At 42.4% G+C, this 23,289-nt stretch overlaps 2 protein-coding genes across 2 annotated transcripts in view; one reads left to right on the plus strand and one right to left on the minus strand.

Annotated features, from left to right (window-relative positions):
• The window catches only part of arhgef15b (Rho guanine nucleotide exchange factor 15b), a 22,141-nt gene extending 18,092 nt beyond the window's left edge, over window positions 1–4,049 (minus strand). The window contains exons 1-2 of the mRNA XM_044340905.1: window positions 3,505–4,049; window positions 1,289–1,390 (exon numbers count right to left, since the gene is read on the minus strand). The gene's annotated coding sequence lies outside the window, so the exon portion shown is untranslated. The remainder of the gene's footprint in view (window positions 1–1,288; window positions 1,391–3,504) is intronic.
• Window positions 2,243–23,207, plus strand: hdlbpb (high density lipoprotein binding protein b). Its single transcript, XM_044340903.1, has 28 exons — window positions 2,243–2,451; window positions 5,170–5,249; window positions 6,399–6,500; window positions 6,757–6,908; window positions 7,231–7,446; window positions 8,846–9,052; window positions 9,152–9,367; window positions 11,208–11,414; window positions 11,499–11,606; window positions 11,913–12,017; window positions 12,474–12,552; window positions 13,075–13,214; window positions 13,342–13,446; window positions 13,560–13,673; window positions 13,772–13,858; window positions 14,036–14,167; window positions 14,771–14,989; window positions 15,160–15,381; window positions 15,530–15,748; window positions 16,052–16,193; window positions 16,471–16,598; window positions 16,753–16,857; window positions 17,062–17,196; window positions 17,537–17,680; window positions 17,785–17,964; window positions 18,068–18,184; window positions 19,513–19,674; window positions 19,851–23,207. Exons 3-28 carry the CDS (start codon window positions 6,425–6,427, stop codon window positions 19,941–19,943), a joined length of 3,810 nt encoding a protein of 1,269 aa, XP_044196838.1. The 5' UTR covers window positions 2,243–2,451; window positions 5,170–5,249; window positions 6,399–6,424; the 3' UTR covers window positions 19,944–23,207.
• Window positions 23,208–23,289: the final 82 nt, after the last annotated feature.

Consider the following 23,289-nt stretch of genomic DNA (forward strand, 5'->3'; position numbering starts at 1 on the left):
GATGACTGCTCAACTGGCTAGTGTTTCAATGGGAACAGTTACAAAAGTGACATCCGCATTTAGATCTAGACTATGTCAGCAAGAACAGTCCGTAGACAATTACATAGAGAGGGATATTATAGTAGGGTGGCAGCACATAAACCTCTCATTACAAAGATGAATGCACATTTGAGAGTTCAGTGGTGCAAAAACTGTAGGCACTGGTCTACAGAGATGTGGAAAAAAAGTGATATGGTCAGATGACTCATCCTTCAGCATATTTTCTACAAGTGGGCGAGTGTCTGTGTGGCGGTCACCAAGAGAACAGTACAGGCCTGAATGTTTGACCCCTACAGTGAGGAGATCTGGTGGCTCTGTTATGCTTTGTGGGGCATTTTGCTGGCATGGTTTGGGTCTTCTTGTCCCCTTAGAGGGAAGGGTCACTGCAAATCAATACAAAGTTGTTCTGAGTGATCACCCTCCAGGGAGTGGTCTCTTCCAGGATGACCCCATCCACAGGGCATGAGGGGTCACTGAATGGTTTGATGAGTGATGAATGATGTGAATCATATGCTATGGCCTTTGCAGTCAACAGATCTCAACCCAATTGAACACCTATGGGAGATTTTGGACTGATGTGTTAGACTGACATGTTAAACACCAAACGAGGGAGTATATTTTGGAAGAATGGTGTTCATCCTTCTAGTAGAGTCTAGAGACTTGTAGAATCAATGCCAAGGCACATTGAAGCTGTTCTGGTGGGACATGGTGGCCAAACACCTAAGACAATTCATGTTAGTTTTTCATTTAATTTGTCTGTATATCTCTGCAATTATTTAACAGATGATAATGTGTCTGTATATTACTGTATATGATAGTGTATCTGAATCCTACTGTAAATGATAGTGTATCTGTATCTTACTGAATACGATAGCGTATCTTACTGTCCATTCTCAACCAGAAATCTCGCTGATGATTTTGTTGTCTTTTAAGGACTCTTATTTTGAAGGCCAACATGTCACAATTCCGTCACTTCCTGTGTGTTTATGCTGCACTTAACGCATCTTTGGTAATCCAATATATTGACACCACAGAAACCTGTAAATATATGTATTTATTTGAATATAAATATAATATTATATAAAGCAATATATCAACTAACTTGAAAGTTTATTACTTTTTAACGACCAGCTCAGTCTGAATGTTTGGACAGAGTCTCTTATTCTAATGAAACAGTTGAATGATGGTGACATATCACATCCAGTGTATGAAACCAACTGTCTTGAATGATTAAGGATGTACTACATACCACAACAGGTGCACAGAGGGAGGTGATTGGCTCCTGCATACGTCCCTCCAGTCCTCTCACCTCTGCATTTTACCTTTACATCCGGCTACCTCCACCTAGCGCCTTAATGTGGAACAGACGTGAAGTGTACATTAAATCGGAGAAACTATATTATTCGGGTATTAGTGTTTATTTGACATGTTTTTCTGTTTCCATTACTATACGAGAAGTTGAGAACAATGTATTGGACTGTAAATGGTAGCGATTAAGTTTTTGTAGTTCTGCAAATCAATATCACCAGGAAATGAAAAGTTAGACATCATAAACATAAAAATACTTACTATTTTCAAAATTAAATCTACTATCTTTAGTATTTCATATTCATGACTTAGTATCTCAAATATTGGATGTATAATCTCATAATTTTGATTTACTATCATAATTTTGATCATGATCACTTAATAATTCAGAATTTCAAACTGCTCTTTAATAATCTTGACGTACTTTAATCATTTTGACTTAGAAAATCAAAATTATGGCATACTGTTGTAAAATTTTGACGTACTTAAATATTTTTGACCAAGAAACCCAAAATGATGACATACTATTGTAAAGTTTTGACGTACTTTAAATAATTTTGACAAGAAAATCAAAATTATGGCATACTATTCCATCATTTTGACCCACCATGAGTAATTATAATATTTATTATGCATACATTTGTATATGTATTTATATTTTCCTTATTAAAGTGGGCTTTTATAACATCTAGGCTGCATATAACTTTAAGATAAGTGTGATGTGTGCTGATGACTGTGGAGCATAAAACAGGCCCTTATGAATGAGAAGTAGACCCGGTCAGTTTGACGTGAGACGTTACAAGGGCTGACACTGTGAGATATTCGATCAATTATCCATTACCAGCTAGGACACTGCATTTGAGTCTTTAACAGCTGAATTTAACAGCAGAGCGAGTAGAGAGATATTAACATCACGCGGATCTATTTAACTTGGATGCTCCTGTCGCGCAAAGATACTGCGGCAAATTGGCGTTATACTCGGTGAGTCGTAGTGCATGCGCGTATCGCTCCGCCGGCAGAGGAAATGCTCCTAGACCAATCACATCTGTGTTTACACCATCACCTGTCAAACACACACCCTCGGCTACACTTTCTCTCTGTAAGGTAGGATTTCTGGATATATTTCAATCTTCTTTTTTATTTAAATGTGAACACGGTGGGTGAAGTCAGACTTTTGGTATGGTAGCGATAAAACCAGTCCGCCTTTTAACGAGAGGCAGCCGGGGTTAGCAAGGTTAGCATCCCGGAGCTAGCGAGCTGGAGCTGGTTATCTGTCCGCCTGGCTTGTTTTTTTTTAGCCGATTATCAGAAAGTCCTTGCGCCTAATCATCCCCGGCTGAGGTCGGGGCACGCCGCTAGCAGAGGTTAACTTAGCCGTGTAGCTGGATCGGTAACACGGCCGTTTTAATGGCCACAGTCGCTGCCAGGTTAGCATCCATCTGCGTTGCTATGAGCCAAGTGCTCTTTGTTTCTGTCTTTCTTGCTTTCTTTCTCGCTTTTCAATGTATCAGTCCATGTGGTTGTCCACATTAAGTTAGCAGGTGATGCTCCACAATGGGATAATAATAACGCCATTTAGTTATTTAACCCCATAGCCAGCGGTGGAAGAAGGATTCAGATGCATTATTTAAGGATTTCCCTCAAGACATTGTTTTAAGATGTATATATTAAATACACACAATAACAATTTGTGTCTGATATGTTTTTCCACAAAAAAGTTGAATTATCTTGTTAAAAATCCTTAAAATGACATCCATTGGATCAGATTAATATACACAGCCCCAGTTTCTTCAGTTTGCACTAAAACTACCTGTTCTAGACAGCTTCAAAAAGTAGAGGGACAAGGCAGGGTTTCCTGCTGTCACTTCCTTCATTTGCAATTGCTATTGCCCCCGTCATTAGCCTTTTGGTACAGTACACAGATAAGATGCTGTAAGTGAGGAACAAGAACAAAATGTGCAGCTTTATATATATCTTACCCCTGTACCTCTCTATCTCATGTTTTAAATAAACTAAATTTGCAGAAAAGTGAATTATGAATATTCATATATATTTAATTTCAGAAGTTTAACTGCAGAACACAAATTGTCTCCTACTTTACTGTAAAGTCAGTTCTCAGTGTTTGTGCACTGGTGGCTTCAAGTTTCCACATCTTACTTGTGTAAGTTGGGTTGTTGTGGTGAAGGAATTTCCCCAAGGTGGCTCAACAGCGGTGCGGTATGAGATCTATCGGATATTTGCACCTGTTTTTTTCCTTTTCTTTTTTTTTTGTTGTGAAAATCAAGATATGTTAGCCTGATCGTGTGTCAGCCGAATGGAGCAGCACTACCTGACGAACACAGAAAACAAATCATGTTGTGGCAGCAAACAACATTGGCCTACAGCCGAGTCCCCTTAATCCTGGGATTTATGAATGGAGTTTGGCTGGATGCACCTTTAGACTGTATGATTGGTGGACAACTACTTTACCTCAGAGGTTAAATGGCAGCCTGTTAGTCCTCACGGTGACCCGGGAGAGTTTAACAGCTGCTGGACTGGACCGGGGAAGCAGCCAAACATTCAATACTTAGCGCAGGTTGTGGTGTTTGCTTGCCATCCACTGCGATTGGCTTGTCTATAGTATTGCAATATTGCGATTATTGCGACAGTCATACATGGAAGTTAAATTTGGACCACGATTTGCTCCAAACTAGTTGTGATGTCACAAATCACGCTTGTAGGCCCGCCCCTTAAAATCAGACTTTCAGTGAGTGCAGAGAAACTTTCCACTTTCAGCAGATGAATGTGAAAACAAACTTCAAGCGTCAAACTGTGCACAATATTTCATTCTGCACAGTGAAGCTCAAACATCCAACTGATGGAACAAGAAGAAAAACATATTTTTGAGTGGAGGGAGACTTTAAGTAATAACAGCAGCAGTATAATGTACTTGAAATGGTACCAAAGTATTATCAGCAAAATGCACTTTAAGTATTAAAGGTACTTTTGTGGGAGAATTACATTACATTACAATTTTAGTCATTATTACTGATGTATTAATGTGTCTAATATTTGCCTCTGAAATGGAGTGAACAAAACCTGTGCTCATATACAGTACTTAAATAAATATACTTAGTTAAATTCCACCATTACCTTCAACATATAGTTTTCCTTCTTTGTTTCCTCTTAAGTATATTTTAAGGTTGTTAAAATCATGACAGTGATATACATATACTATACTGTATATTATAATTGTTCATTGGATGAGATGATATTTATATTGAGTGAAATATTCCAACTGAAAACATCTTAGTTATTTACAGCTGCACTGTTTCATCAGATGGAAATATTCCAAATGTTCCGTGCATCATTTTAGACACGTTTCCCCAAACGTCATATTTGGCATATTCAGCATCTTTGTGATCTTTTGCTAGAATTTAAAACAAAGTGAACAATCTTCGGCTGCGCAGCGTGAGCCTCGTAATGACAAAACAAACCGACCGGCTGCTGTAGGTTTGTAATATTCCCACTGTGAAACCAACATGAGACATCGGGGGCTGAAGTTGCACGCTAGAGAGAGGAAAAAGCAAGAGGCATTATGTTTTATGATTACTAAGTACAAGTGGCCTGGGCTGTTGAAATTGTGTGAAGGAGGGACAATGGGCAGAGGAGATGTGGAGAGGGGAGGGGAAAAAAAAGGAAGAGAGAGAATCGGAACCAGACAGTATAAGGTGCAGTGCAGTGTGGGTGTTTACAGTATTAACCCAGCATCCGTGCTGTATAGCTTTTTGATCTATAGTGTTCAGTCTTTTTTTTTTTTTTGTCCTTATCCTTTACACCCAGGAGCTGAAAAACACACTCACACTGAAGCGCCTACGGTAGCCGCTAACTGGACGGACTCTCTGGCAATTGACCTTTTGCAGGTAAGCCTGAGCTCACTTTACACAATGTAGTTAAGACTAAGCTGCTTCTGCTAGATCTGTTCCTTCACAGCGTCACTGTATACTTCTATATTTCCCACATGGCTCGCTTCTTAATCCAAAACATGCATCTTGTGCCTTTTTTCTAGGCTTTTAAGAAGGGGAGGGGAGGGGAGAGGGGGGGGGTTAGGCAGTGTCTCACATGCAGATTTCACATGGCACTTATGATGTGTGAACAGGCACTGAGAGCACAAAGTAACATTTCAGGAGAAGCGATCCTACCGGAACATTTCACAGATATTAGATAATAACAGAAAGTCACTGTTGTGCTCAGCCAGAAGCGTCGCACAGCGAGGGGATGGATTTGCATGCCTGTGAATAAAAACATGTTGATTGTCAAAAGATCAACCAAGTAAGAGATGTAATAGACAAAAGCTGATTTGTTTTTATTAACAGTTAATGTGAGAACAAAGTTTTACAAGCCTCTTGAAAATTATTTCAATTTAATTGCGACGCCGGCTGTTAGTAGCCAAAAAAACCCGCAATATCCTCCCTAAATCACAAGACTGCGTTCATGTATACGAAGTCGATGTAATGTGCAGAGTCAGAGGAGCAGTTTGAGGTTTTGCAGGTTTTGTTTTTCTTCGGATTTCCATTTTAAACACAACATGGGGGGAAGTCCCGCTGTTACAATGTAAGCAGAAAAGATCCTGTGATTCTGTATCACAAGGAATGTGAGCAGCGGTTGTTTTTAGTCCGGGACTGCTCTGTCTAGCGTATGACTTGTGATAACCCTGTCCCCGAGGCTTTATGGCACCTTGTGTTTGTCTGAGACTTGCAAAGTGTTAATTGGAGCAGCTCAGGTGGAGCGCGCAGCGTCGGTGCATTGTAGCAATGCCACAGAGGCGGCTCCGTTCTTCTGGGAAAGCAGTCCTGGAGAATATACGACGGTGTAGTCGAGGGAGGGAAGGGGAACAATGGTAGAGACGCACTTTGAAATGGGCTTTATGTATTTCTAATGGCTCTTTGCGGGTGTATCATCAAGTTATGTGATGGGTTTTATGCAGATACAAAAGCTAATATCCTCCTCTAAGACTGGAGGGTTTTATTTATCGTGTATTTCTTCGCACTCCATCTTTTCCTTGTCTTTAGTGGAATAGCGGAATAAGTCTTGAACCATGAGCTCAGTGGCTGTGTTGACCCCGGAGAGCTTTGCAGAGCATCGCAGTGGCCTCAAGGACCAGGAGATTACAGGTAATGGCCGTTTTTATCTCTGTTGATAAGGTTTTCATCCCACTACCCCAAGCAAATAAGCTGCCTATTAGCCCAAGAGATCAGATAAAGAATTTCCCCTACGTGCCTTTTTGTGCAGTACGGTTACAATTTCTGATTTATGTCTCCTCTTAATACACTCACCGGCTGCTCCTCTATCCTTCCACACATGCATACTGTTTTTCTCCCTCCGTTCATCCTTACCTTTTGTCGTCTCTGTCATCTCTCTCCGGTGCAGGCTGCGTCCCGGAGGACGAGGCCTACATCCCCACCTACCTGGAGGCCTTCCCTCCGCTGCCGGAGAAGGGAGCACCAGGGGAGAAGGCCGGGGAGCCGGCTCCAGCGTGGGGGAGCAAGATCAGGCCCATCAAAGCTTCTGTCATCACCCAGGTCAGTCAGCCATTGTCTACACATGCAAACAGACAATCCCGCAAGTATACACACACCTATAGAAGACATTTTATATCGTCAACACTCGGTTTCTGATTTTGACTTGACAGCTACTACTGTTTCATCTATTAAAAATGTAAACACACAAATAATGTTCAGACATCTCCTCTTGAGATGGAGTATTTTTCTGATTGTAACTGAATTTTACCACAAGCCAGTTTTGCCGCGGTAGCGTCGGTCAATAACACACACCTGTTCTGGGAAAATAAGCAAACGAGACACTCGAAATTCGAACCTCCCTTCTAACTTCGTCTGTCCGCAGGTGTTCCACGTGCCCCTGGAGGAGCGTCGCTACAAGGACAACAGCCAGTTCGGGGAGGGCGAGGAGGCCAAGGTGTGCTTGGACATCATGCAGCGGACGGGAGCCCACATCGAGCTGTCCCTGGCGAAAGACCAGGGCCTGTCCATCATGGTCACTGGCAAACTGGACTCTGTCATGAAGGCTCGCAAGGAAATCGTAGCTCGCCTGCAGACGCAGGTAAATTCACTGAAGTTGTTTAACATTGAGACTATGGAGAAAGTTTAAACAGACAAAATGAAGTACAGTACATCTTGTTATAATCTCAAATCTAAAACATAAAATGGAAAATAGTGCCTCGTTATTTTGGTTTGACATTTTGCTACGGCGAACATGCCCTTTTTGTATCGTCATTGAACACATTGTATGAGGTTTTATTGGTTCAAGAACAGCATGAGCTGGTGTTGAATAATTTGTATTTTGAAGGTTTATGAATTTTGTAACCTCACCGGAGATATTTTTAAAAGGTTACTCCAGTTATTTAATATTACACTTCCATAAAGTTGGGGAACTCTCGAGAGACAGATTTCTTTTTTCAAAATAGTCAAAAGTATAGTTTTACTACCTGGTATGGGTCAAGCTCCAAAAACTGGATAATACAATACCCATAATGCAACTCAATATTGTCTTCCTCCCCTGCCTCCTAAATTTCCACATCTTTCAAATCTCACATCTCCAGTTTGTAATGCAGGCTTCCTGTTAAAAGCCCAAGCAGAGATAACCCTCATGACATCATTATGACATCATCAGGGTTAATTTTTCTAATTTTGGAGCTCTTTCCAGAGCCACAGAAGACATTATACATCTGTTCACAGGCTTTAAAAGTCTGGTCTCCTTCTTCTTTCTAAATAGGAAGAAGAAAAGAACATCGTCATCACTTCAGCTTTTTAGATTAACCAGTTTTATTGTGACAATTTGTTACTTTTTTTTACTGCGTTTGCTGTTTTTTCCATCCCAGCAAAATGAAATTACAGTGGTCATATTTAGGAGATAAACAAGTATATTTAGATAGAAAAATCTTATCTGTGCAGGCAGGCTGGTTTGGGACAAAATGTTGAGCTGAAAGGTGACCGTCAGCTCCCAAGGGTGGCTTTCATGGGCTTCAGCAGCAAACATGCTGATTTCCACTTCAGTTGGTGCACTGAGGTCCACCTGTTTAGCTGAGCTGCAGTTATTGATACAATAGTGCAGAAAAACACTTTGTCCTCTTCGCAAGGTCGAACACCTTTTGTTTTGTTGTTTATTTTACTTACTGAGTAGGAATAGAAGTAAAACCTCACATATTTCTTTGTTGCTGTCGAGTTCGATCCAATTACTGTCCTCGGTAAACAAGAAATGTGAGAAACTAGAAAACTTAATATTCCTGTCACTAATATCATACAAATGTGGAAACTGAGGCTTCAACACCAACGATTGTGGATTTTTATGAAAATGTCTGAACCTGAACTCCTAAGAGAGATCTTTTTAATGCTAATCACATCAGTCCAGGCAAGATAACGTGCCCTGATTCAATGATTTACTGCCAGTTTTCAGTGCGAATGTAACTTTTTCTCCCCACAACTTCCTCCTGCTTACCCAGGCCTCCGCTACGGTCGCCATCCCCAAGGAGCACCATCGCTTTGTCATCGGTAAGAACGGTGAGAAGCTGCAGGAGCTGGAGCTGAAGACGGCTACAAAGATCGCAATTCCACGTCCCGACGACCCCAGCGCCAACATCCGCATCACCGGCACCAAGGAGGGCATCGAGAAGGCTCGCCATGAGATCCTGCTGATCTCTGCTGAACAGGTAAGCTGGGGGGGGTACGTTTTGGTGTAAATATATAAATATATATATACACATCCTATTGTTTGATCGACTTCCTTCTCACATTCGCTGACTTACCAGGACAAGCGTGCGGTGGAGCGTCTGTCCCTGGAGAAGGCCTTCCACCCCTTCATCGCCGGCGCCCACAACCGGCTGGTGCAGGAGCTGAGCCAGGAGACGGGCGCCCGCATCAGCATCCCTCCGCCCAGCCTGCCCAAGGATGAGATCGTCATCACCGGGGAGAAAGAGGCCGTAGCCCTGGCGCTCAACCGCATCCGAGCCATCTACGACGACAAGGTGCGTTTATTCAAGACCGATTTCTAAGAAGGCTCAATCAGAGGAAAACAAAGGCGGAGATCATATAACCTTGTTCTAACCAACTTCCGCCAGCTCCTCATGAGTTTAGCAACGATTTGTAATGTTTAACTGATTACTTTTAAAATGATTAATGGCTCTGCCTCCGCTTCAGAAACAGGGCTTTTATCTCTATATGCACAACAGGAGTCTTTAATCCAGATACAGCTTATTTCTGTCGTCTGAATAGAGAATGAAGACAAAGATGATAAAACATTTGCAGTCAGGGCCCCGAAACTTTGGTGCAGCCTATCTGATGACCTTCATGTGGTATAATTATCAGGGTTTCTCTGTCATCCACTAGGGTAACGGTCCATTTGCTGTTATGTATTATTTCTGTTGTTTTGCAATGGCCACAATCCAACCTGCTCTGAAGGCTTTGTTTGCAAAGTTACCTCTGTTTCCTCCTCTTGATGATGTCAGATTGTTTGTCCACAAACGGCGTCGGTAACCTTTGTTGCTAAGGTTGTTCCACAGGTTGTTCACTTTGTCCACTCGCATATTTGAGCACTACTGCTACTACTGTTTGTTTATGAAGCTTCCTGAGTTGCCGGAAGTCTGCGGAGGGGCAGCTTCCTGGAGCTGACCAATCAGAACAGAGTGGGCTTTTAGGGAGGGGAGCCTTAAAGAGACAGGAGCTAAAACGGCCTGTTACAGACAGAGGCTGAACTGAGGGGCATAAAGATATAAATAAAGAGTTTTTTGAACTGTAAATCATGCAAATATATTCCAGTAGAGCCCCAGAGTATAAATATAGAAAACATGCATGATACATCCCCTTTAGTAAGCCCTAAAAAAAATCATTTGATGTAATGATGCTGAAAGATTTGCCCTTTTCATCAAAAGTTCAAAGCAAAAAGCAAAAAAAAGAGCGTACAAAAAAGCAGAGCAAGAACCACAAAGACTTGAGTCTTACGTGTTTGTTTACATTCCTACCCTCCATTCTTCTTTGTTTACTCGGGATTTAAGTCGCTCATCCAGTAATTTACTGCAGCATTTTGTCTGCCAGATTTGGATTTGCATTTTAGACATTCAGGCAACGTTTGGGCGCCCACAACGTCTCCGGTTGTACAATCCAGTGCAGATATTAAATTTGTGGTTCTCTGGTTTTACCACGGACTCTCTCTCTTTGATCACTTGTTTACTCTGCTTTCTGGATCTAAAGCTTCATCTATGATAGAAATGTTTAAGTTACCGTTTCACACACAAATAATATGTGATGATGCGTCACACGGTATGTGATAATGTTGAGCTGTCAGTAGGAGCCTTTTATTTTTATTTTAGTTGGTGTCAGTATCTACCACACACAAGAAACTATAAAAGATGGATGGATATAACCTGGAGAGGAAGTGTGTGTACCAGATGATCGCTGGTGATAGGCAAGCCGGAGATAATGCGGAGAGAAAATTGGATTTCACCAGAGAACAACAGGATGAGAATGCTAATGTCATTTAGTGCATATGCATGAGAGGCAAAAACAAATGTATTATTTTCCTCTCTTGTTTTCCTTCTCAATCACTTTCTTTTCTCTCGCTGCTCACCTCTTTCCAATTATTCCCTCATGTCTTTCTGTCGCTCGACCCTCCTTTTCATTCTATTCACGCCAACTTAATCTGTTCTGTCCTTCCTGTTTCCTGTCTTTCATTCCTCTTTCTGTCTCCTGTCGCGTTCCCGTCCATCCCTCACGACGCTCCTCAATTTCCCCCGCTTCCTCCCTCTTACCGTGGATGTCCTCTCCGTGCTGCTCGTCACTTCTAATCGTCTACTTTTTCTACCCCCGCAGAAGAGGAAGACCACCACCATCTCTGTGGAGGTGAAGAAGTCGCAGCACAAGTACATCATAGGCCCGAAAGGCAACACCTTGCAGGAGATCCTGGAGACCACGGGGGTGTCTGTGGAGATGCCTCCTCTGGACTCGGGCTCAGAGACCATCATCCTCAGGGGGGAGCCCGACAAGCTGGGACCGGCGCTCACGCAGGTCTACGCCAAGGTGAGGAAGAGTGTCAAACAATGTCTTTAATATTTTCAAGCCTCTATCATAGTTTGCGGATTTAAACTTTTTGTCGCTGTGCAGGCCAAGAGTGTGATGGTGGTGGAGGTGATGGCTCCGGCCTGGCTGCATCGCTTCATCATCGGCAAGAAAGGACAGAACATCGGGCGGATCACGCAGCAGCTGCCACGGGTAAGAGCAGAGGAAGAGCGGAGGGGGAGGAATAGTAGCACTAGGGGGGCTGAGTTAGAAACCAGGAGATAAAATGCAACACAAATCCTGCAGTCCTGCTCCTGCAATATGATAAAAAATATTTTGAGCATGTAGGATAAAGGGTGTATCGCAGTAGCAGCGCGTCGGATCTTGTGTCTTGTAAAACAGAACCGCACAGCAGAGGACTTGAGGTGCGCTTTGATAATGAGGAGAATCATAACAAGGTGGGACAGGAGAGGTGGCTCTTTGATTGGTTCAGATTCATCGGTGTGTGTGTTTGTGTAGGTTCACATAGAGTTTACGGACGGCGAGGAGCGCATCAGTCTGGAGGGGCCGACAGAGGAGGTGGAGCAGGCTCAGGCCCAGATACAAGAGATCATCAAGGACCTGGTCAGTACATATGAGCTGAGTTTCAATGTAGCTGTTACAGCTGTTACATCATCATACTTTTGTTAATATGGTGAAGATGTCATGATAACAGAAACAAATACAGTCTCACAGATTATTTTTGTCAGGCTTTTTGCCTTTATTTGACAGTGTAGAGACAGGAAGCTTGTTAATAGGACACATTTCTCATCAACATATTTTCTGTTGACATACAACTTATTATATTTCAAGAATTGAAATTGAAATGAACTGATGCCGTAATAATTTCTATGTAGAAATGTTGTCTCTGTGTTAATAAATACATTTCAAAGCTGAGAGAGACACAGAAGAGATACAGATTAGACTGGATCCGGTCATTAATGTAATATGTGGGATTGATGTTTTCTCCAGGCTCCATGTTTACATTCATACTGACAAATGTATCAGTCTAACGTCCCTCTTTGTCCCCTCTGTGTCCAGCTGGTGAGGATGGACTACACTGAAGTCATCATAGACCAGCGTTTCCACAGACACCTCATCGGAAAGAACGGAGCCAACAGTGAGTAGGCTTCGGTTTTGCTGATCTCAACAGAAAAAAACTCTGCTGTGGTTAAGAGTTTGAATGCATGGTATTAGAGAGATTAGAGGAAACATCTACCAAATGCATTCTTCTGTATCAGACAGTAGTCCAGTGATAGAGCGGTAGACAGTCAGTTCAGAGACCCTGCATCAAATTCTGTGCTCCAAAAATGTTTAAAGCAATTTAACTTGTAAGTGTAGCTGTAAAAAAAAATCAAAGAATTTGATTTGATTCAGGGGTGGTTTGGCAAGTTTCTAAGAACATTTTGATACTTTTATTTTCCATCATGAAGCTGGTCGATATTAGATTTCTTTTTAACTGTCTGAGTGCAAGGTCACCACAGCCAGTCTGCTCCATGAAACCCACTTTTTTAAAAACTTTTTAGAGCCACTTTCAAGCCTACAGATGGTTAATGTTCAATCCTCAAAATGTTTTTGGGTGAAAAACAGTGACAAAGCTTTGAAAATGCAATCCATTCTTCTCCGTCCACCCTCCCACCAGTCAATCGGATCAAGGAGCAGTACAAAGTGTCAGTAAGAATCCCCCAGGACTCGGAGCGAAGCGGCCTCGTCCGGATCGAGGGGGACCCCAAGGGAGTCCAGCTGGCTCGCAGAGAACTCATCGAGATGGTCCAGAGAATGGTGAGAATGGGGTCAAAGTTTTGGTTGGTTCATTCGATCATTCTGCTGGTTGGTGTAAGCCGAAAAAAGCACAGACTACAAAATGGCCTGTTATCACTTACATTTACACTTTTTTTCCTGCTTCCAGGAAAATGAGCGCACCAAAGACCTGATCGTGGAGCAGAAGTTCCATCGGACAATCATTGGCCAGAAGGGAGAAAAGATCAAAGAAGTTCGAGACAAGTTCCCCGAGGTGGATAAATGTTTTCCCATGACCCTCACTGTAACATATCTCACCCCTTCATCATTGTAAAATTATTAGTTTTGATTCAGTTCTAACTGAATTATTATCTGATAAATCTCCAGGTTATTATCAATTTTCCTGACCCGGCGCAGAAGAGCGACATAGTCCAGCTGAGAGGGCCGAAGAACGAGGTGGAGAAATGTGCCAAGTTCCTCCAGAAAATCATTGCTGACCTGGTATGACCCACCGCTGCTGTCTTTCATCATCTCTGTCTGTCTCACACATGATTATCGTGGACTTCACAGCGTCTCTTTCCCTTTTTTTTTTCCTGCAGATTGAGAACAGCTTCTCGCTCTCTGTTCCCATCTTCAAGCAGTTTCACAAAAACATCATCGGTAAGGGCGGCGCCAACATCAAAAAGGTGAGGCCTTTAAGAATACTTTGAAAATGTGGGGAAAAAGACACTTGAAAGATTTTGGATGACTCTATATCAAAGACAATCCTCATAGTTACCGTGGCAGCTCTAAGATATTGTCTTCAGAACAAATGTTACTTTATAATAAAGACAGAAAATAACAGATGTTGTTTACGCCACCAGATCCGTGAAGAGACCAACACTAAGATCGACCTGCCGACAGAGAACAGTAACTCCGAGATGATCGTCATCACAGGCAAGAAGAGCAACTGTGAGGCAGCCAGAGATCGAATCCTCGCCATCCAGAGAGAACTGGTGAGAGATGGTTTTGTCTTTTTTTTCTTTTTTGGTGCTTAAAGTTGCTGAGAAGATAAAAAAAATTAACTAGATTTTTCACTTCACCTTATTTGCCCCCAAAAAATTTAATTAAAACAACAGATGTGATGGAAAAATATAGAGACATTTAGCAGCAAAATGCAAATCGACATGATGCTGTCTTTTTAAATGTTTACTCTTTATTTTATGCTTAATTTACCTGATGTTTTATCTTGATGACATCATTTTAACTCAAGGTCCACTTATTAGGTTTTTTCTGGAGTTTGAACAGTATTCCATGGTCTTCCCCGGTGGATAGAGATACTATGATAAGTATGAAACAGTTCAGTTGTTATCATGTGGCCGTTATCAAGTCCCATACTTCGGTCATGTGATGAACACTTAGCTATCTCCATGACAACTGAGCAAACTCCGTCTGCTGAGGATGACTGCAAAAAGCAGTGAAAAGCTTAAAAAAACCTAATCAGTGGAACCAATTTTTTTTTTAGTGTCAGATTTTTTTAGTGACTGAAGAATGAACCTTCTCAGTTTGATTCTGATATAACCAAAAATTACAAACCTCCTCTGTCTTCATCCCTCAAGGCCAACATTAAGGAGACGGAGGTCACCATCCCAGCCAAGCTGCACAACTCTCTGATCGGCTCTAAGGGCTGCCTCGTGCGCTCCGTTATGGAAGACTGTGGCGGCGTCCACATCCATTTCCCCTCTGAGGGCTCCGGCTCGGACAAGGTCACCATCAGAGGACCCGCCGGTGAGGTTGAGAAGGCCAAGAAACAGCTGCTGCAGCTGGCTGAAGAAAAGGTTGGTGGGAGTGGGGAAAGAAAGGTTTGAAGATCGGTAACTAAGGATGGATTTAAGAGTTAATAAAGATGAGGATGAGAATAAGGACGTTACTTTAAAGAAAAAGGGAAGCTGAAGCCAATTACTTAGATGTCTTTCCTGTCCTCTTTTCTCCTTCCTGCCCTTTTCAGCAAGTCAACAACTTCACAGCTGAGCTGCAGGCCAAGCCAGAGTACCATAAATTCCTGATCGGTCGTGGCGGGGCCAATATTCGCCGTGTACGGGACAAAACGGGAGCCCGTATCATCTTCCCGTCGCCGGATGACACAGAGCAGGAGCTGATCACCATCGTAGGGAAAGAAGAAGCTGTCCGTCAGGCCCAGAAGGAGCTGGAAAGCCTGGTCAAAAATTTGGTAATTACCACCTCACGTGAAGAAAAAAAAAAAGTAGAGACCTGACAGCAGAAATAAAGTGGCTTTCATGCCTCTCATATCCTTAAATATCCTCTTTCTCAGCTCAAATATTCTCCTCTCACTACTTTTCTGCCGTCTCCCTCTCCAGGACGACGTGGTGGAGGACAGCATGGTAGTGGACGTCCGCCACCACCGCCACTTCGTGTGCCGGAGAGGCCAGGTGCTCCGCGAGCTGGCCGAGGAGTACGGCGGCGTGGCCGTGAGCTTCCCTCGTACGGGAGCCAACAGCCAGCGGGTGACTCTGAAGGGAGCCAAGGACTGCGTGGAGGCTGCAAAGAAACGCATCCAGGAGATCATCGAGGACCTGGTAAAAAAAAAAAAAAAAACACCATTTAACAAACTCGGAGTCAAATATGTGTCATAAGAAAATGTGTTTTTGCTGAGATGAGTTTCATCCAGAGAGAAACGACCTCAGGCACCTGAACGGATCAATATCTGTGTTCACACTGAAGCTAAATCAAATTATTAGAATTAAATTAATCTGAAGGTCCCAGAAATGCCGTCAGTAGCAGCTACATTTAAAATCTTCCATACGAGCAAGAACATTTAGTGTTGTGTTGTTTAGTGTTACCCAGCTGCCTCCTCTCCTCCTCCCCTCTCTCTCGTGCAGGAGTCCCAGGTGAGCGTGGAGGTGGCGATCCCTCAGCGACACCACCGCGCCATCATGGGGCCTAAAGGTTGCCGCATCCAGTACATCACCAGGGAGCACGAGGTCCAAATCAAGTTCCCAGAGAGAGACGACAGCGCCGCAGGTCAGAAACGCAAAACACAAAAGAAGTGTACCTGCATCTATCTATTTACAACAATAAGAGCACAAACAAATTCCTCTAAAAGAGTAGAAATTAGTGCTCAAGTTTATCTTGTCAGCTAGTTTAGCAGGTTTATGTCAACTGCTAATAGATAATATTTTAATGCAAATCCAGCCTCAGTTATAGAAATTGTAATTGTACACAAAATGATGTGTTTACACAGGAAACAGACAAGACAAAAGAGGTGTTTCAGTACATTTTTTTTTTTGTAATATTACAGGCCAGGAGGCTTCACCACAGGAGAACGGAGAAGTCAGTCCAGAGGCGGAGTTTGTCCCCCGCAAATGTGACACCATCACCATCTCTGGGCGAGCAGAGAAGTGTGAACTGGCTAAAGCCGCCCTGCTGGTAGGCGCAGTTCTACTTCTGTTTACTCTTTATTTGGAACATTTAATTTTTAATACACTTTTTTTTTTTCCTGTCTCCCGTCATCTCTGTCACTCTTCATCTCCTCCTCCTCCACTCATTCTGTTGCTGCCTCCTCCTCCTCCTCCTCCTCCAGGCGTTGGTGCCCATAACGGAGGACGTGGAGGTGTCTTATGAGCTGCATCGCTACATCATTGGTCAGAAGGGAAGTGGAATCAGGAAGATGATGGAGGAGTACGAGGTTAGCTGACGTTTTGTGGCTCTCTGGTGCCATCTGCTGGCCGAGTGACATTTCATAATGCAGGTCAAAATGGCCTCGAGTACAAGAATACAACCTTTTTACACATCAGTTGTGACAATCTTAGATATTATTTTGATTGGTACAGTGAAAAAGGAGTGAAAAGAAGGAGATTTTCTTAAAATGTTTGTGGTTTTGCACGCGCAGGTGAACATCTGGGTGCCACAGCCAGAGAAACAGCTGGATGTGATCAAGGTGACGGGCCTGGCAGCCAACGTGGAGCGAGCCAAGCAGGGTCTGCTGGAAAGGGTCAAAGAACTGCAGGCCGAGCAGGAGGACAGGGTACACACATGCACATTTTAGTTATAAAATGAAATATTTTGTCTCAGCAAGTCTCCAGCATCTCAATCTTATCATTATAACTGTGTTGTTGGACATCACAGCTCTTCTTTCTCCTTAGTAGTTGATAAGTTTCCAACAACAGAATTAAAGCTTCTTCTACTGTTGTGCTTGTTGTTAGTCGCTATGGAGATCTAAACTAAAAAACTGAACACACAGGATACTTCCTCTTTCATGTGCAACATCTATAAATTGTGAATATACACATCATATGCAATGTGATACGGCTATACGCTAAGATATTTGAGATCTCACTGAACCTCGCTGCTCCGTCTCTTCTCAGGCTCTGCGTAGCTTCAAGGTAACCATGTCCGTCGATCCGAAGTTTCATCCCAAGATCATCGGCCGCAAGGGAGCCGTCATCTCTCAGATCAGAAAAGACCACGACGTCAGTATCCAGTTCCCCGACAAAGGAGACGAGCAGCAGGTGTGTGTTTAGTTTTAAATCGATGCCGTTTTAGTAGCCGATGTGGGATGAAAAAGAAACGGCACATGTTTTATCTTCCGTATTTGACTTTCTCCTCCTCCCAGGATCTGATCGTGATCTTGGGGTACGAGCGTAACGTGGAGGAGGCGCGTCAGGCCATCCAGCAGCTGGTGGCCGAGCTGCAGGAGATGGTGAGCCAGGACGTTCACCTGGACCCGAGGACCCATGCTCGCATCATCGGCGCCCGCGGCAAAGCCATCCGCAAGCTGATGGAGGAGTTCAAGGTTAGATGGGACGCTAGCGATGATGGAGGTGAAAATTTTTGTTTCTGTTGTTCTGTTTTTGTTGTTTTTTAACCTGTTCATGTCTTGTTGACGTCTTGTTCAGGTGGATATCCGGTTCCCTCAGCCAGGCTCTGACGAGCCTGACAAAGTGACGGTGATGGGCCTCCCTGAGACGGTTGACAACGCCATCGACCACCTGCTCAACCTGGAGGAAGAATATGTGAGTTTACAGTGATGTAGATCTGCTTTTTTTTTACAGGGAAACAATAAGATTAATAGTGTAGCAACACTAAATTCACCCTCAGTGTGTATCACATATTTAAATCAACACGTCTCTGACACAGTCGCAACAAATACCGAACACTCTAAGCTTCAAGAGGAAGATTTAATTGCTGAACTGTTGAATTGGATCGCATTGGACGTTACATTCTAATTTACATGTTCATGTTATTGTAAATCCCCCACAAAAACATTCAGATCCAGGCAAAATATAAAAAGTTTGGCAAAATGAAAACTTAAAATTGAAATATGGATGAAACACATATTTACTGGTTATTCAGGCAGATATTTTCTTGAATATGTTTCTATGTTGTTATAATTATTATTTTACACCTTTCTTTTCTCATTATATTTTATTATAATACCTTTTAATACCTCTTGAACCAAAGGCTTTTCTTTACTGTTTACTTTTAGGCTTGTTGCACTTTTGCGACATGTCATGCCAGGAATGCCAATTGTTATTTTTAAGTTAGGTTTATGTTACCCAGTGGTACCTTACATGTTCTAGGATACTTTTTATTAAAGGGCGGGTACGTTATTTTTTGACTTTTTAAGGTTTTATATCATTCTGTAGCTTCACAGTAGTGTTCCACATGTATTCAAATCCAAAAATTCAAATTTTGGCTGAAGTACGTATATTTTAGTATCAAAATGCAATTTTCCTAAGCCTTTCTAAAAACTTTTTCCATGTGCCCTGACGTAGGTTTCTGCATAAAGACGTTGCTACATATAAACCAAAATAAACCAATATAAGCCTCCTAGCCGGCCAAGCCAGCACTCACTGTTGCTGCTGTTCTGCTAAATGTACTAACAGACAAACAGATGGAGCACTCACTGTTACTGCTGCTCAAAGTTTAAAAAAAATAAACTCTGAGCTCTCCTCCTGCCAGTAAACGGCTCCGGATCAAAGCAGAATCCGGTCTGACTAACGGGTGTTATTCGTCCCGAAGCTCCGGCTCTCTCTTCCAGAGCTGCCGGCACTCAGCAGCTGTCTGTCCCTCCGCTCCGTCCGGCGCATTTATAAACATCTCACACACTCAGACTCAGCGCTGCGGCAAAACCCGGAAAGGAACGCAGGTGGAGTCGTCCTTTTAAAAGAAAAAACTGATGCAATTCGCACTTGTGATGTCCAAAATTTAAAGTTACCAACTCCTGAAAACCGAACACTGACCCACCAAACATTTACAGACAATAAACACCTCAGCGAGCAGCAGAACAGAAGGAGCCTGTTTCAAGATCCGTTTTTTTTTCTCTTTCCACCTCTCTCAGATGCTCAGTGTGACAGAGACCGAGACCTTGGCGGCGTACATGAAGCCTCCGTCACGTTACGGTGGAGGGGGAGGAGGAGCGGGAGGACTGGATGATGGCAGTGGGGGTCCGGCTAAAGGCTTCGTGGTACGGGACGCCCCCTGGAACGCAGCAGGGAACAAGGTGGGACCTGCAGTTTTTCATCTTACACATTTTTCAGCATGTATAAATTATTAGTGACAGCTAATCTTGATCACTTTGAGAAGGATACATTTCATATTTTGTATATTCATCATTTAACTCTTTCCTTTCCTGTCATCACTACGGTGTATCAACCTCTTTGCATCTGCTTGTTCCAGGCTCCTGACATGAGCAGCGCGGAGGATTTCCCTACGTTCGGGACAGGCGTTGCCCCGAAACAAGCATCCGCCTGGGGCCCTAAGAAGTTCTGAAGCGGCTCACCAGGAGGAAAGGAGAAAAAAAAAAAAAAAAAAAACTTCTGTAAAGTAGATGATGAGAGACAAAACAAATCTCTAATCAAATTGCTGCTCACCTTCCCTCCTCCTTTTTTCTCCTCCTTTAGTGACCTCCCTTTGTCTCTCTTTTTCTGTAAAAACCCTTCCTATCGTCCTCCCACAACCAGCCACAATGAATTCTGGGAGAACTATCTCTTCTTTTCCCTCCTCGTCTGTCTCCTCCTTTCCCACCTGAGAGGAAAAAAACAAAAACAAAAAAAAAAAGAACATCTTGAGTGCTCTCTTCGTAGTATCGCTGTCCCGCTCTGACTCTCGGTTACACCGCCCCCGCCGGTCTCGCTGAAACATTTCAAAAACGGTACCCACCTTTTTTTTTTTTCCCTCCTCTGACTGCCAAACTCCCCCCCACACACAAAATCAAACTACCACCTCACTGCAGTATATTAGAAATGTTTCAACTCTTCTGCTGAGTCAGGGAAGTGGAGTCAAAGAGCACCAGTGGAAATATCTTCGGACAACTGAAGCGAGACGCTTTCGTGGAGGCGGGGGTTGTGTATCCAAGCGAAATCTTGGATTTTTAAGCTTATAAAAAATTAGGGGGGAGTCTGTGTTTTACTGTAAGAAGAGTTTGTAAACATCTTTTAAGGTTCTTTTCCTGTGGTTTTTACAAGGAGGATTCTTGTTGGCTCACCTTTCACTCTAATGTCACTAATGCGGTGCAGCAGGTGAGGTAATGGGCTGCGTGTGTACGAGTGTGTGTGCGAGTGTGTGTGTGTGTGTGCGCGAGTGTGTGTGTGGATTCAGGAGAAGTTTTGTAAATCCCGATTTTATTTATTTGGAAGCTGGGAGCAAAACAGCTGCTGTAGTTGACTTTTTAGAGGTTTTTTTTTTGTTTGTTTGTTTTGTTTTTAAAATGATGAATTTAAAAGATGTGGAAGTCCTGCACTGATTGTTTGTTTATGAAGGTCGTTTTGTCACAACTGTTTATTTATTCAAAGAACGGAGCCATTTTATTTGAACTACTGTGATCATGCGTTTTTATAAAAGCACTCACTGTAGCTTGATGCTTACAACCTTATGTTTGGGAGTGAATGTCGTACGTCAGGGTTCGGGAACATGTTACCAATAGTTATGTGTAAGTGTACAAAGAATTTTTCGCTATTTTTTTAAATTGTGTGGGATTTTTTTTTTTTTTTTTTGGTGTTGTTGTTGGTTTCTGGCATATTTGGAAGACTGTATGTATGTATGCGTGTGTGTGCGGGTGGAAGTTAAGATGTATATTTGAATGAAGCTGAACCAAACTTTTACATCCATTGTCTTTGTCCGTTTGTCTCTCTTCTCAGAGCTGTTTCTAGAGCTCATCTGGGGTTTTTTTTTTGGTTTTTTTTTTACCCTCGTAGCCCCTCATGAACACTTGATCATTTCTGTCAACATACACACAACGCTGTTTAAAATCTGACCTCCCCTCCCAAAAAACAAACTCACAGTAACAGCTGCACTTTGTTTTTTTCTTTTACAAATGCTTCACAAATTTTTTTTGTAGTAATTTGTAGCAAAAACTTTTGTTGCCCCTTCATTTTTCCAGTTCTGAGACTTAAAACAACACGTCCTGTTTGCTGAACTGTACTATTGGCCCAGATTTTGATCAGTTTAGTCAAAGCTTCCTCATAACTGTCTCGTGTCTTAAGAGAATAGTACGACATTTTGGGAAATATGCATATTTGTTTTCTTTCTGAGAATTGGATGAGAGAATCAATAAAGGCGGGAGGTGATTGTCCTAGCTTAGCATAAAGACTAGAAGCAGGGGGGAAAAGCTACAAAGCACAAAAATACACTTCTTAATTACTAAGTATTATGCTGTACCGTGTTTGTTTACACAAAAGGCAGGAAAAAAAGAAGGAACATAAAAATTACAATTTGAGGTTTTACAGGGAGCGCTGGAACTATTTCTTGGCGAACAACACCTGGGCGCAGTGATTGCCTGTCACCATGAGGTTGCCAGGCAACCAGAGGAGATGCTGCGCAGAAAATGGTGGGCGGATTGATAACTGTTATTTGAAATAGTTCCAGCAGCAGTTAACTACCTCTAAAACTAAAAATTGTTGTTTTTATACATGTATGTTGGTGTACGTATTAAATAATCAAGATACAGCATGTCAGTTAGTAACATTTGTCCCCCACTTTGGACACAATCAGGCTAGCTAGTCCTTGTTGTGACCCTAGCACTGTTCCGTCGTTCAGTTACATAACGGTCCTTATTCAAAGTAACGTCGAAACTTAAAAAAAAAAAACCAAAAAACCAAAACGTATGTCGTTTGTATGTTCAACAGCAGTTCAGAGATGTCACAGCTTTCTGTGCATATTGTACAATGTTTGTTCAGAGCAAAACCAGCGTTTATATCCAATATTTCTTGAGGCTGCGCCGCTCCGCTCTACTTCTTTGCTGGACGTAACGTAATGTAACGTAACGTAACGTAGAGTACTAGCCAATCAGAGGCAGAATAAAGCTGGCAGCTACTGACGGCGCATGCCGGACTCCTAACAAACATTTTATTATTTCTAGAAGACTGAAGGCATCTATTGTTGGGCTGAGGTCACGTTTGATTGATACCAGTCTTCTCATCTAATTCTCAGCAAGAAAGTGAAAAAAGGAGTATTTCCCAAAATGTCAAACTACTCTTCAAAATGAAGCTAAAGGGCCGAGAAGAGCTCAGGACCAGAGTAAACAGCTATAAAATCAGTGGACATTAAAACAAAAACAGAAAAGAGAGAAAAAAAACTCAGGGTCCAATTTAAAATTTCAAGCTGGTGCAGAAATGAGTCTTTACAGCTGATTAGTGAACGAAACCGACTATGCAACCCAACAGGATCATACAGCAGATGTATGTCAGTGCTATCTTACTGTACTTTACTACAATTATGGCATCATTATTTGTTTGTGGGACATCAAACCAGTCATTTGTCTATTTTTAGTTATCGAAATCTTGGCTGAGTTGAGTCGCTGCATTTTGAAGTTACTTCATGTTTGTTGTTTGATCTTAAAATGGCAGGACAGAGCTGCCCCAGAAGCAGCCACTATTTCTGTAAAAGCTATGAAAATACCCACTATTGGCCTTAATGAGTAATAAGTCTACAGCATTTTGAAAAAAGGTGTGATTGAGTAAGTATGCAACACTGCAATAACATGTCAGTGACCGGACTTTTTTTCCTACTCTAAATAAAATTTGACAAAAAAAGGAACCAGAAGTACCGGTAGGTTTTGTCTTTTCTTCATGGCATTTTATTGTTGTTTACCCCCTCCCTCCCTCCCCTCCAAAAAAAC

This window comes from Thunnus albacares, chromosome 22, assembly GCF_914725855.1.
Source record: "Thunnus albacares chromosome 22, fThuAlb1.1, whole genome shotgun sequence".
NCBI lineage: Eukaryota > Metazoa > Chordata > Actinopteri > Scombriformes > Scombridae > Thunnus > Thunnus albacares.

Bases quoted from the DNA above. Each gene is read 5' to 3' on its own strand.
- hdlbpb (XM_044340903.1), top strand. From the start codon at position 6,425: ATGAGCTCAGTGGCTGTGTTGACCCCGGAGAGCTTTGCAGAGCATCGC. The intron at 12,018-12,473 runs GTCAGTACATAT...CTCTGTGTCCAG, and splicing joins AAGAGATCATCAAGGACCTG to CTGGTGAGGATGGACTACAC. The intron at 16,599-16,752 runs GTAGGCGCAGTT...CTCCTCCTCCAG, and splicing joins TGGCTAAAGCCGCCCTGCTG to GCGTTGGTGCCCATAACGGA.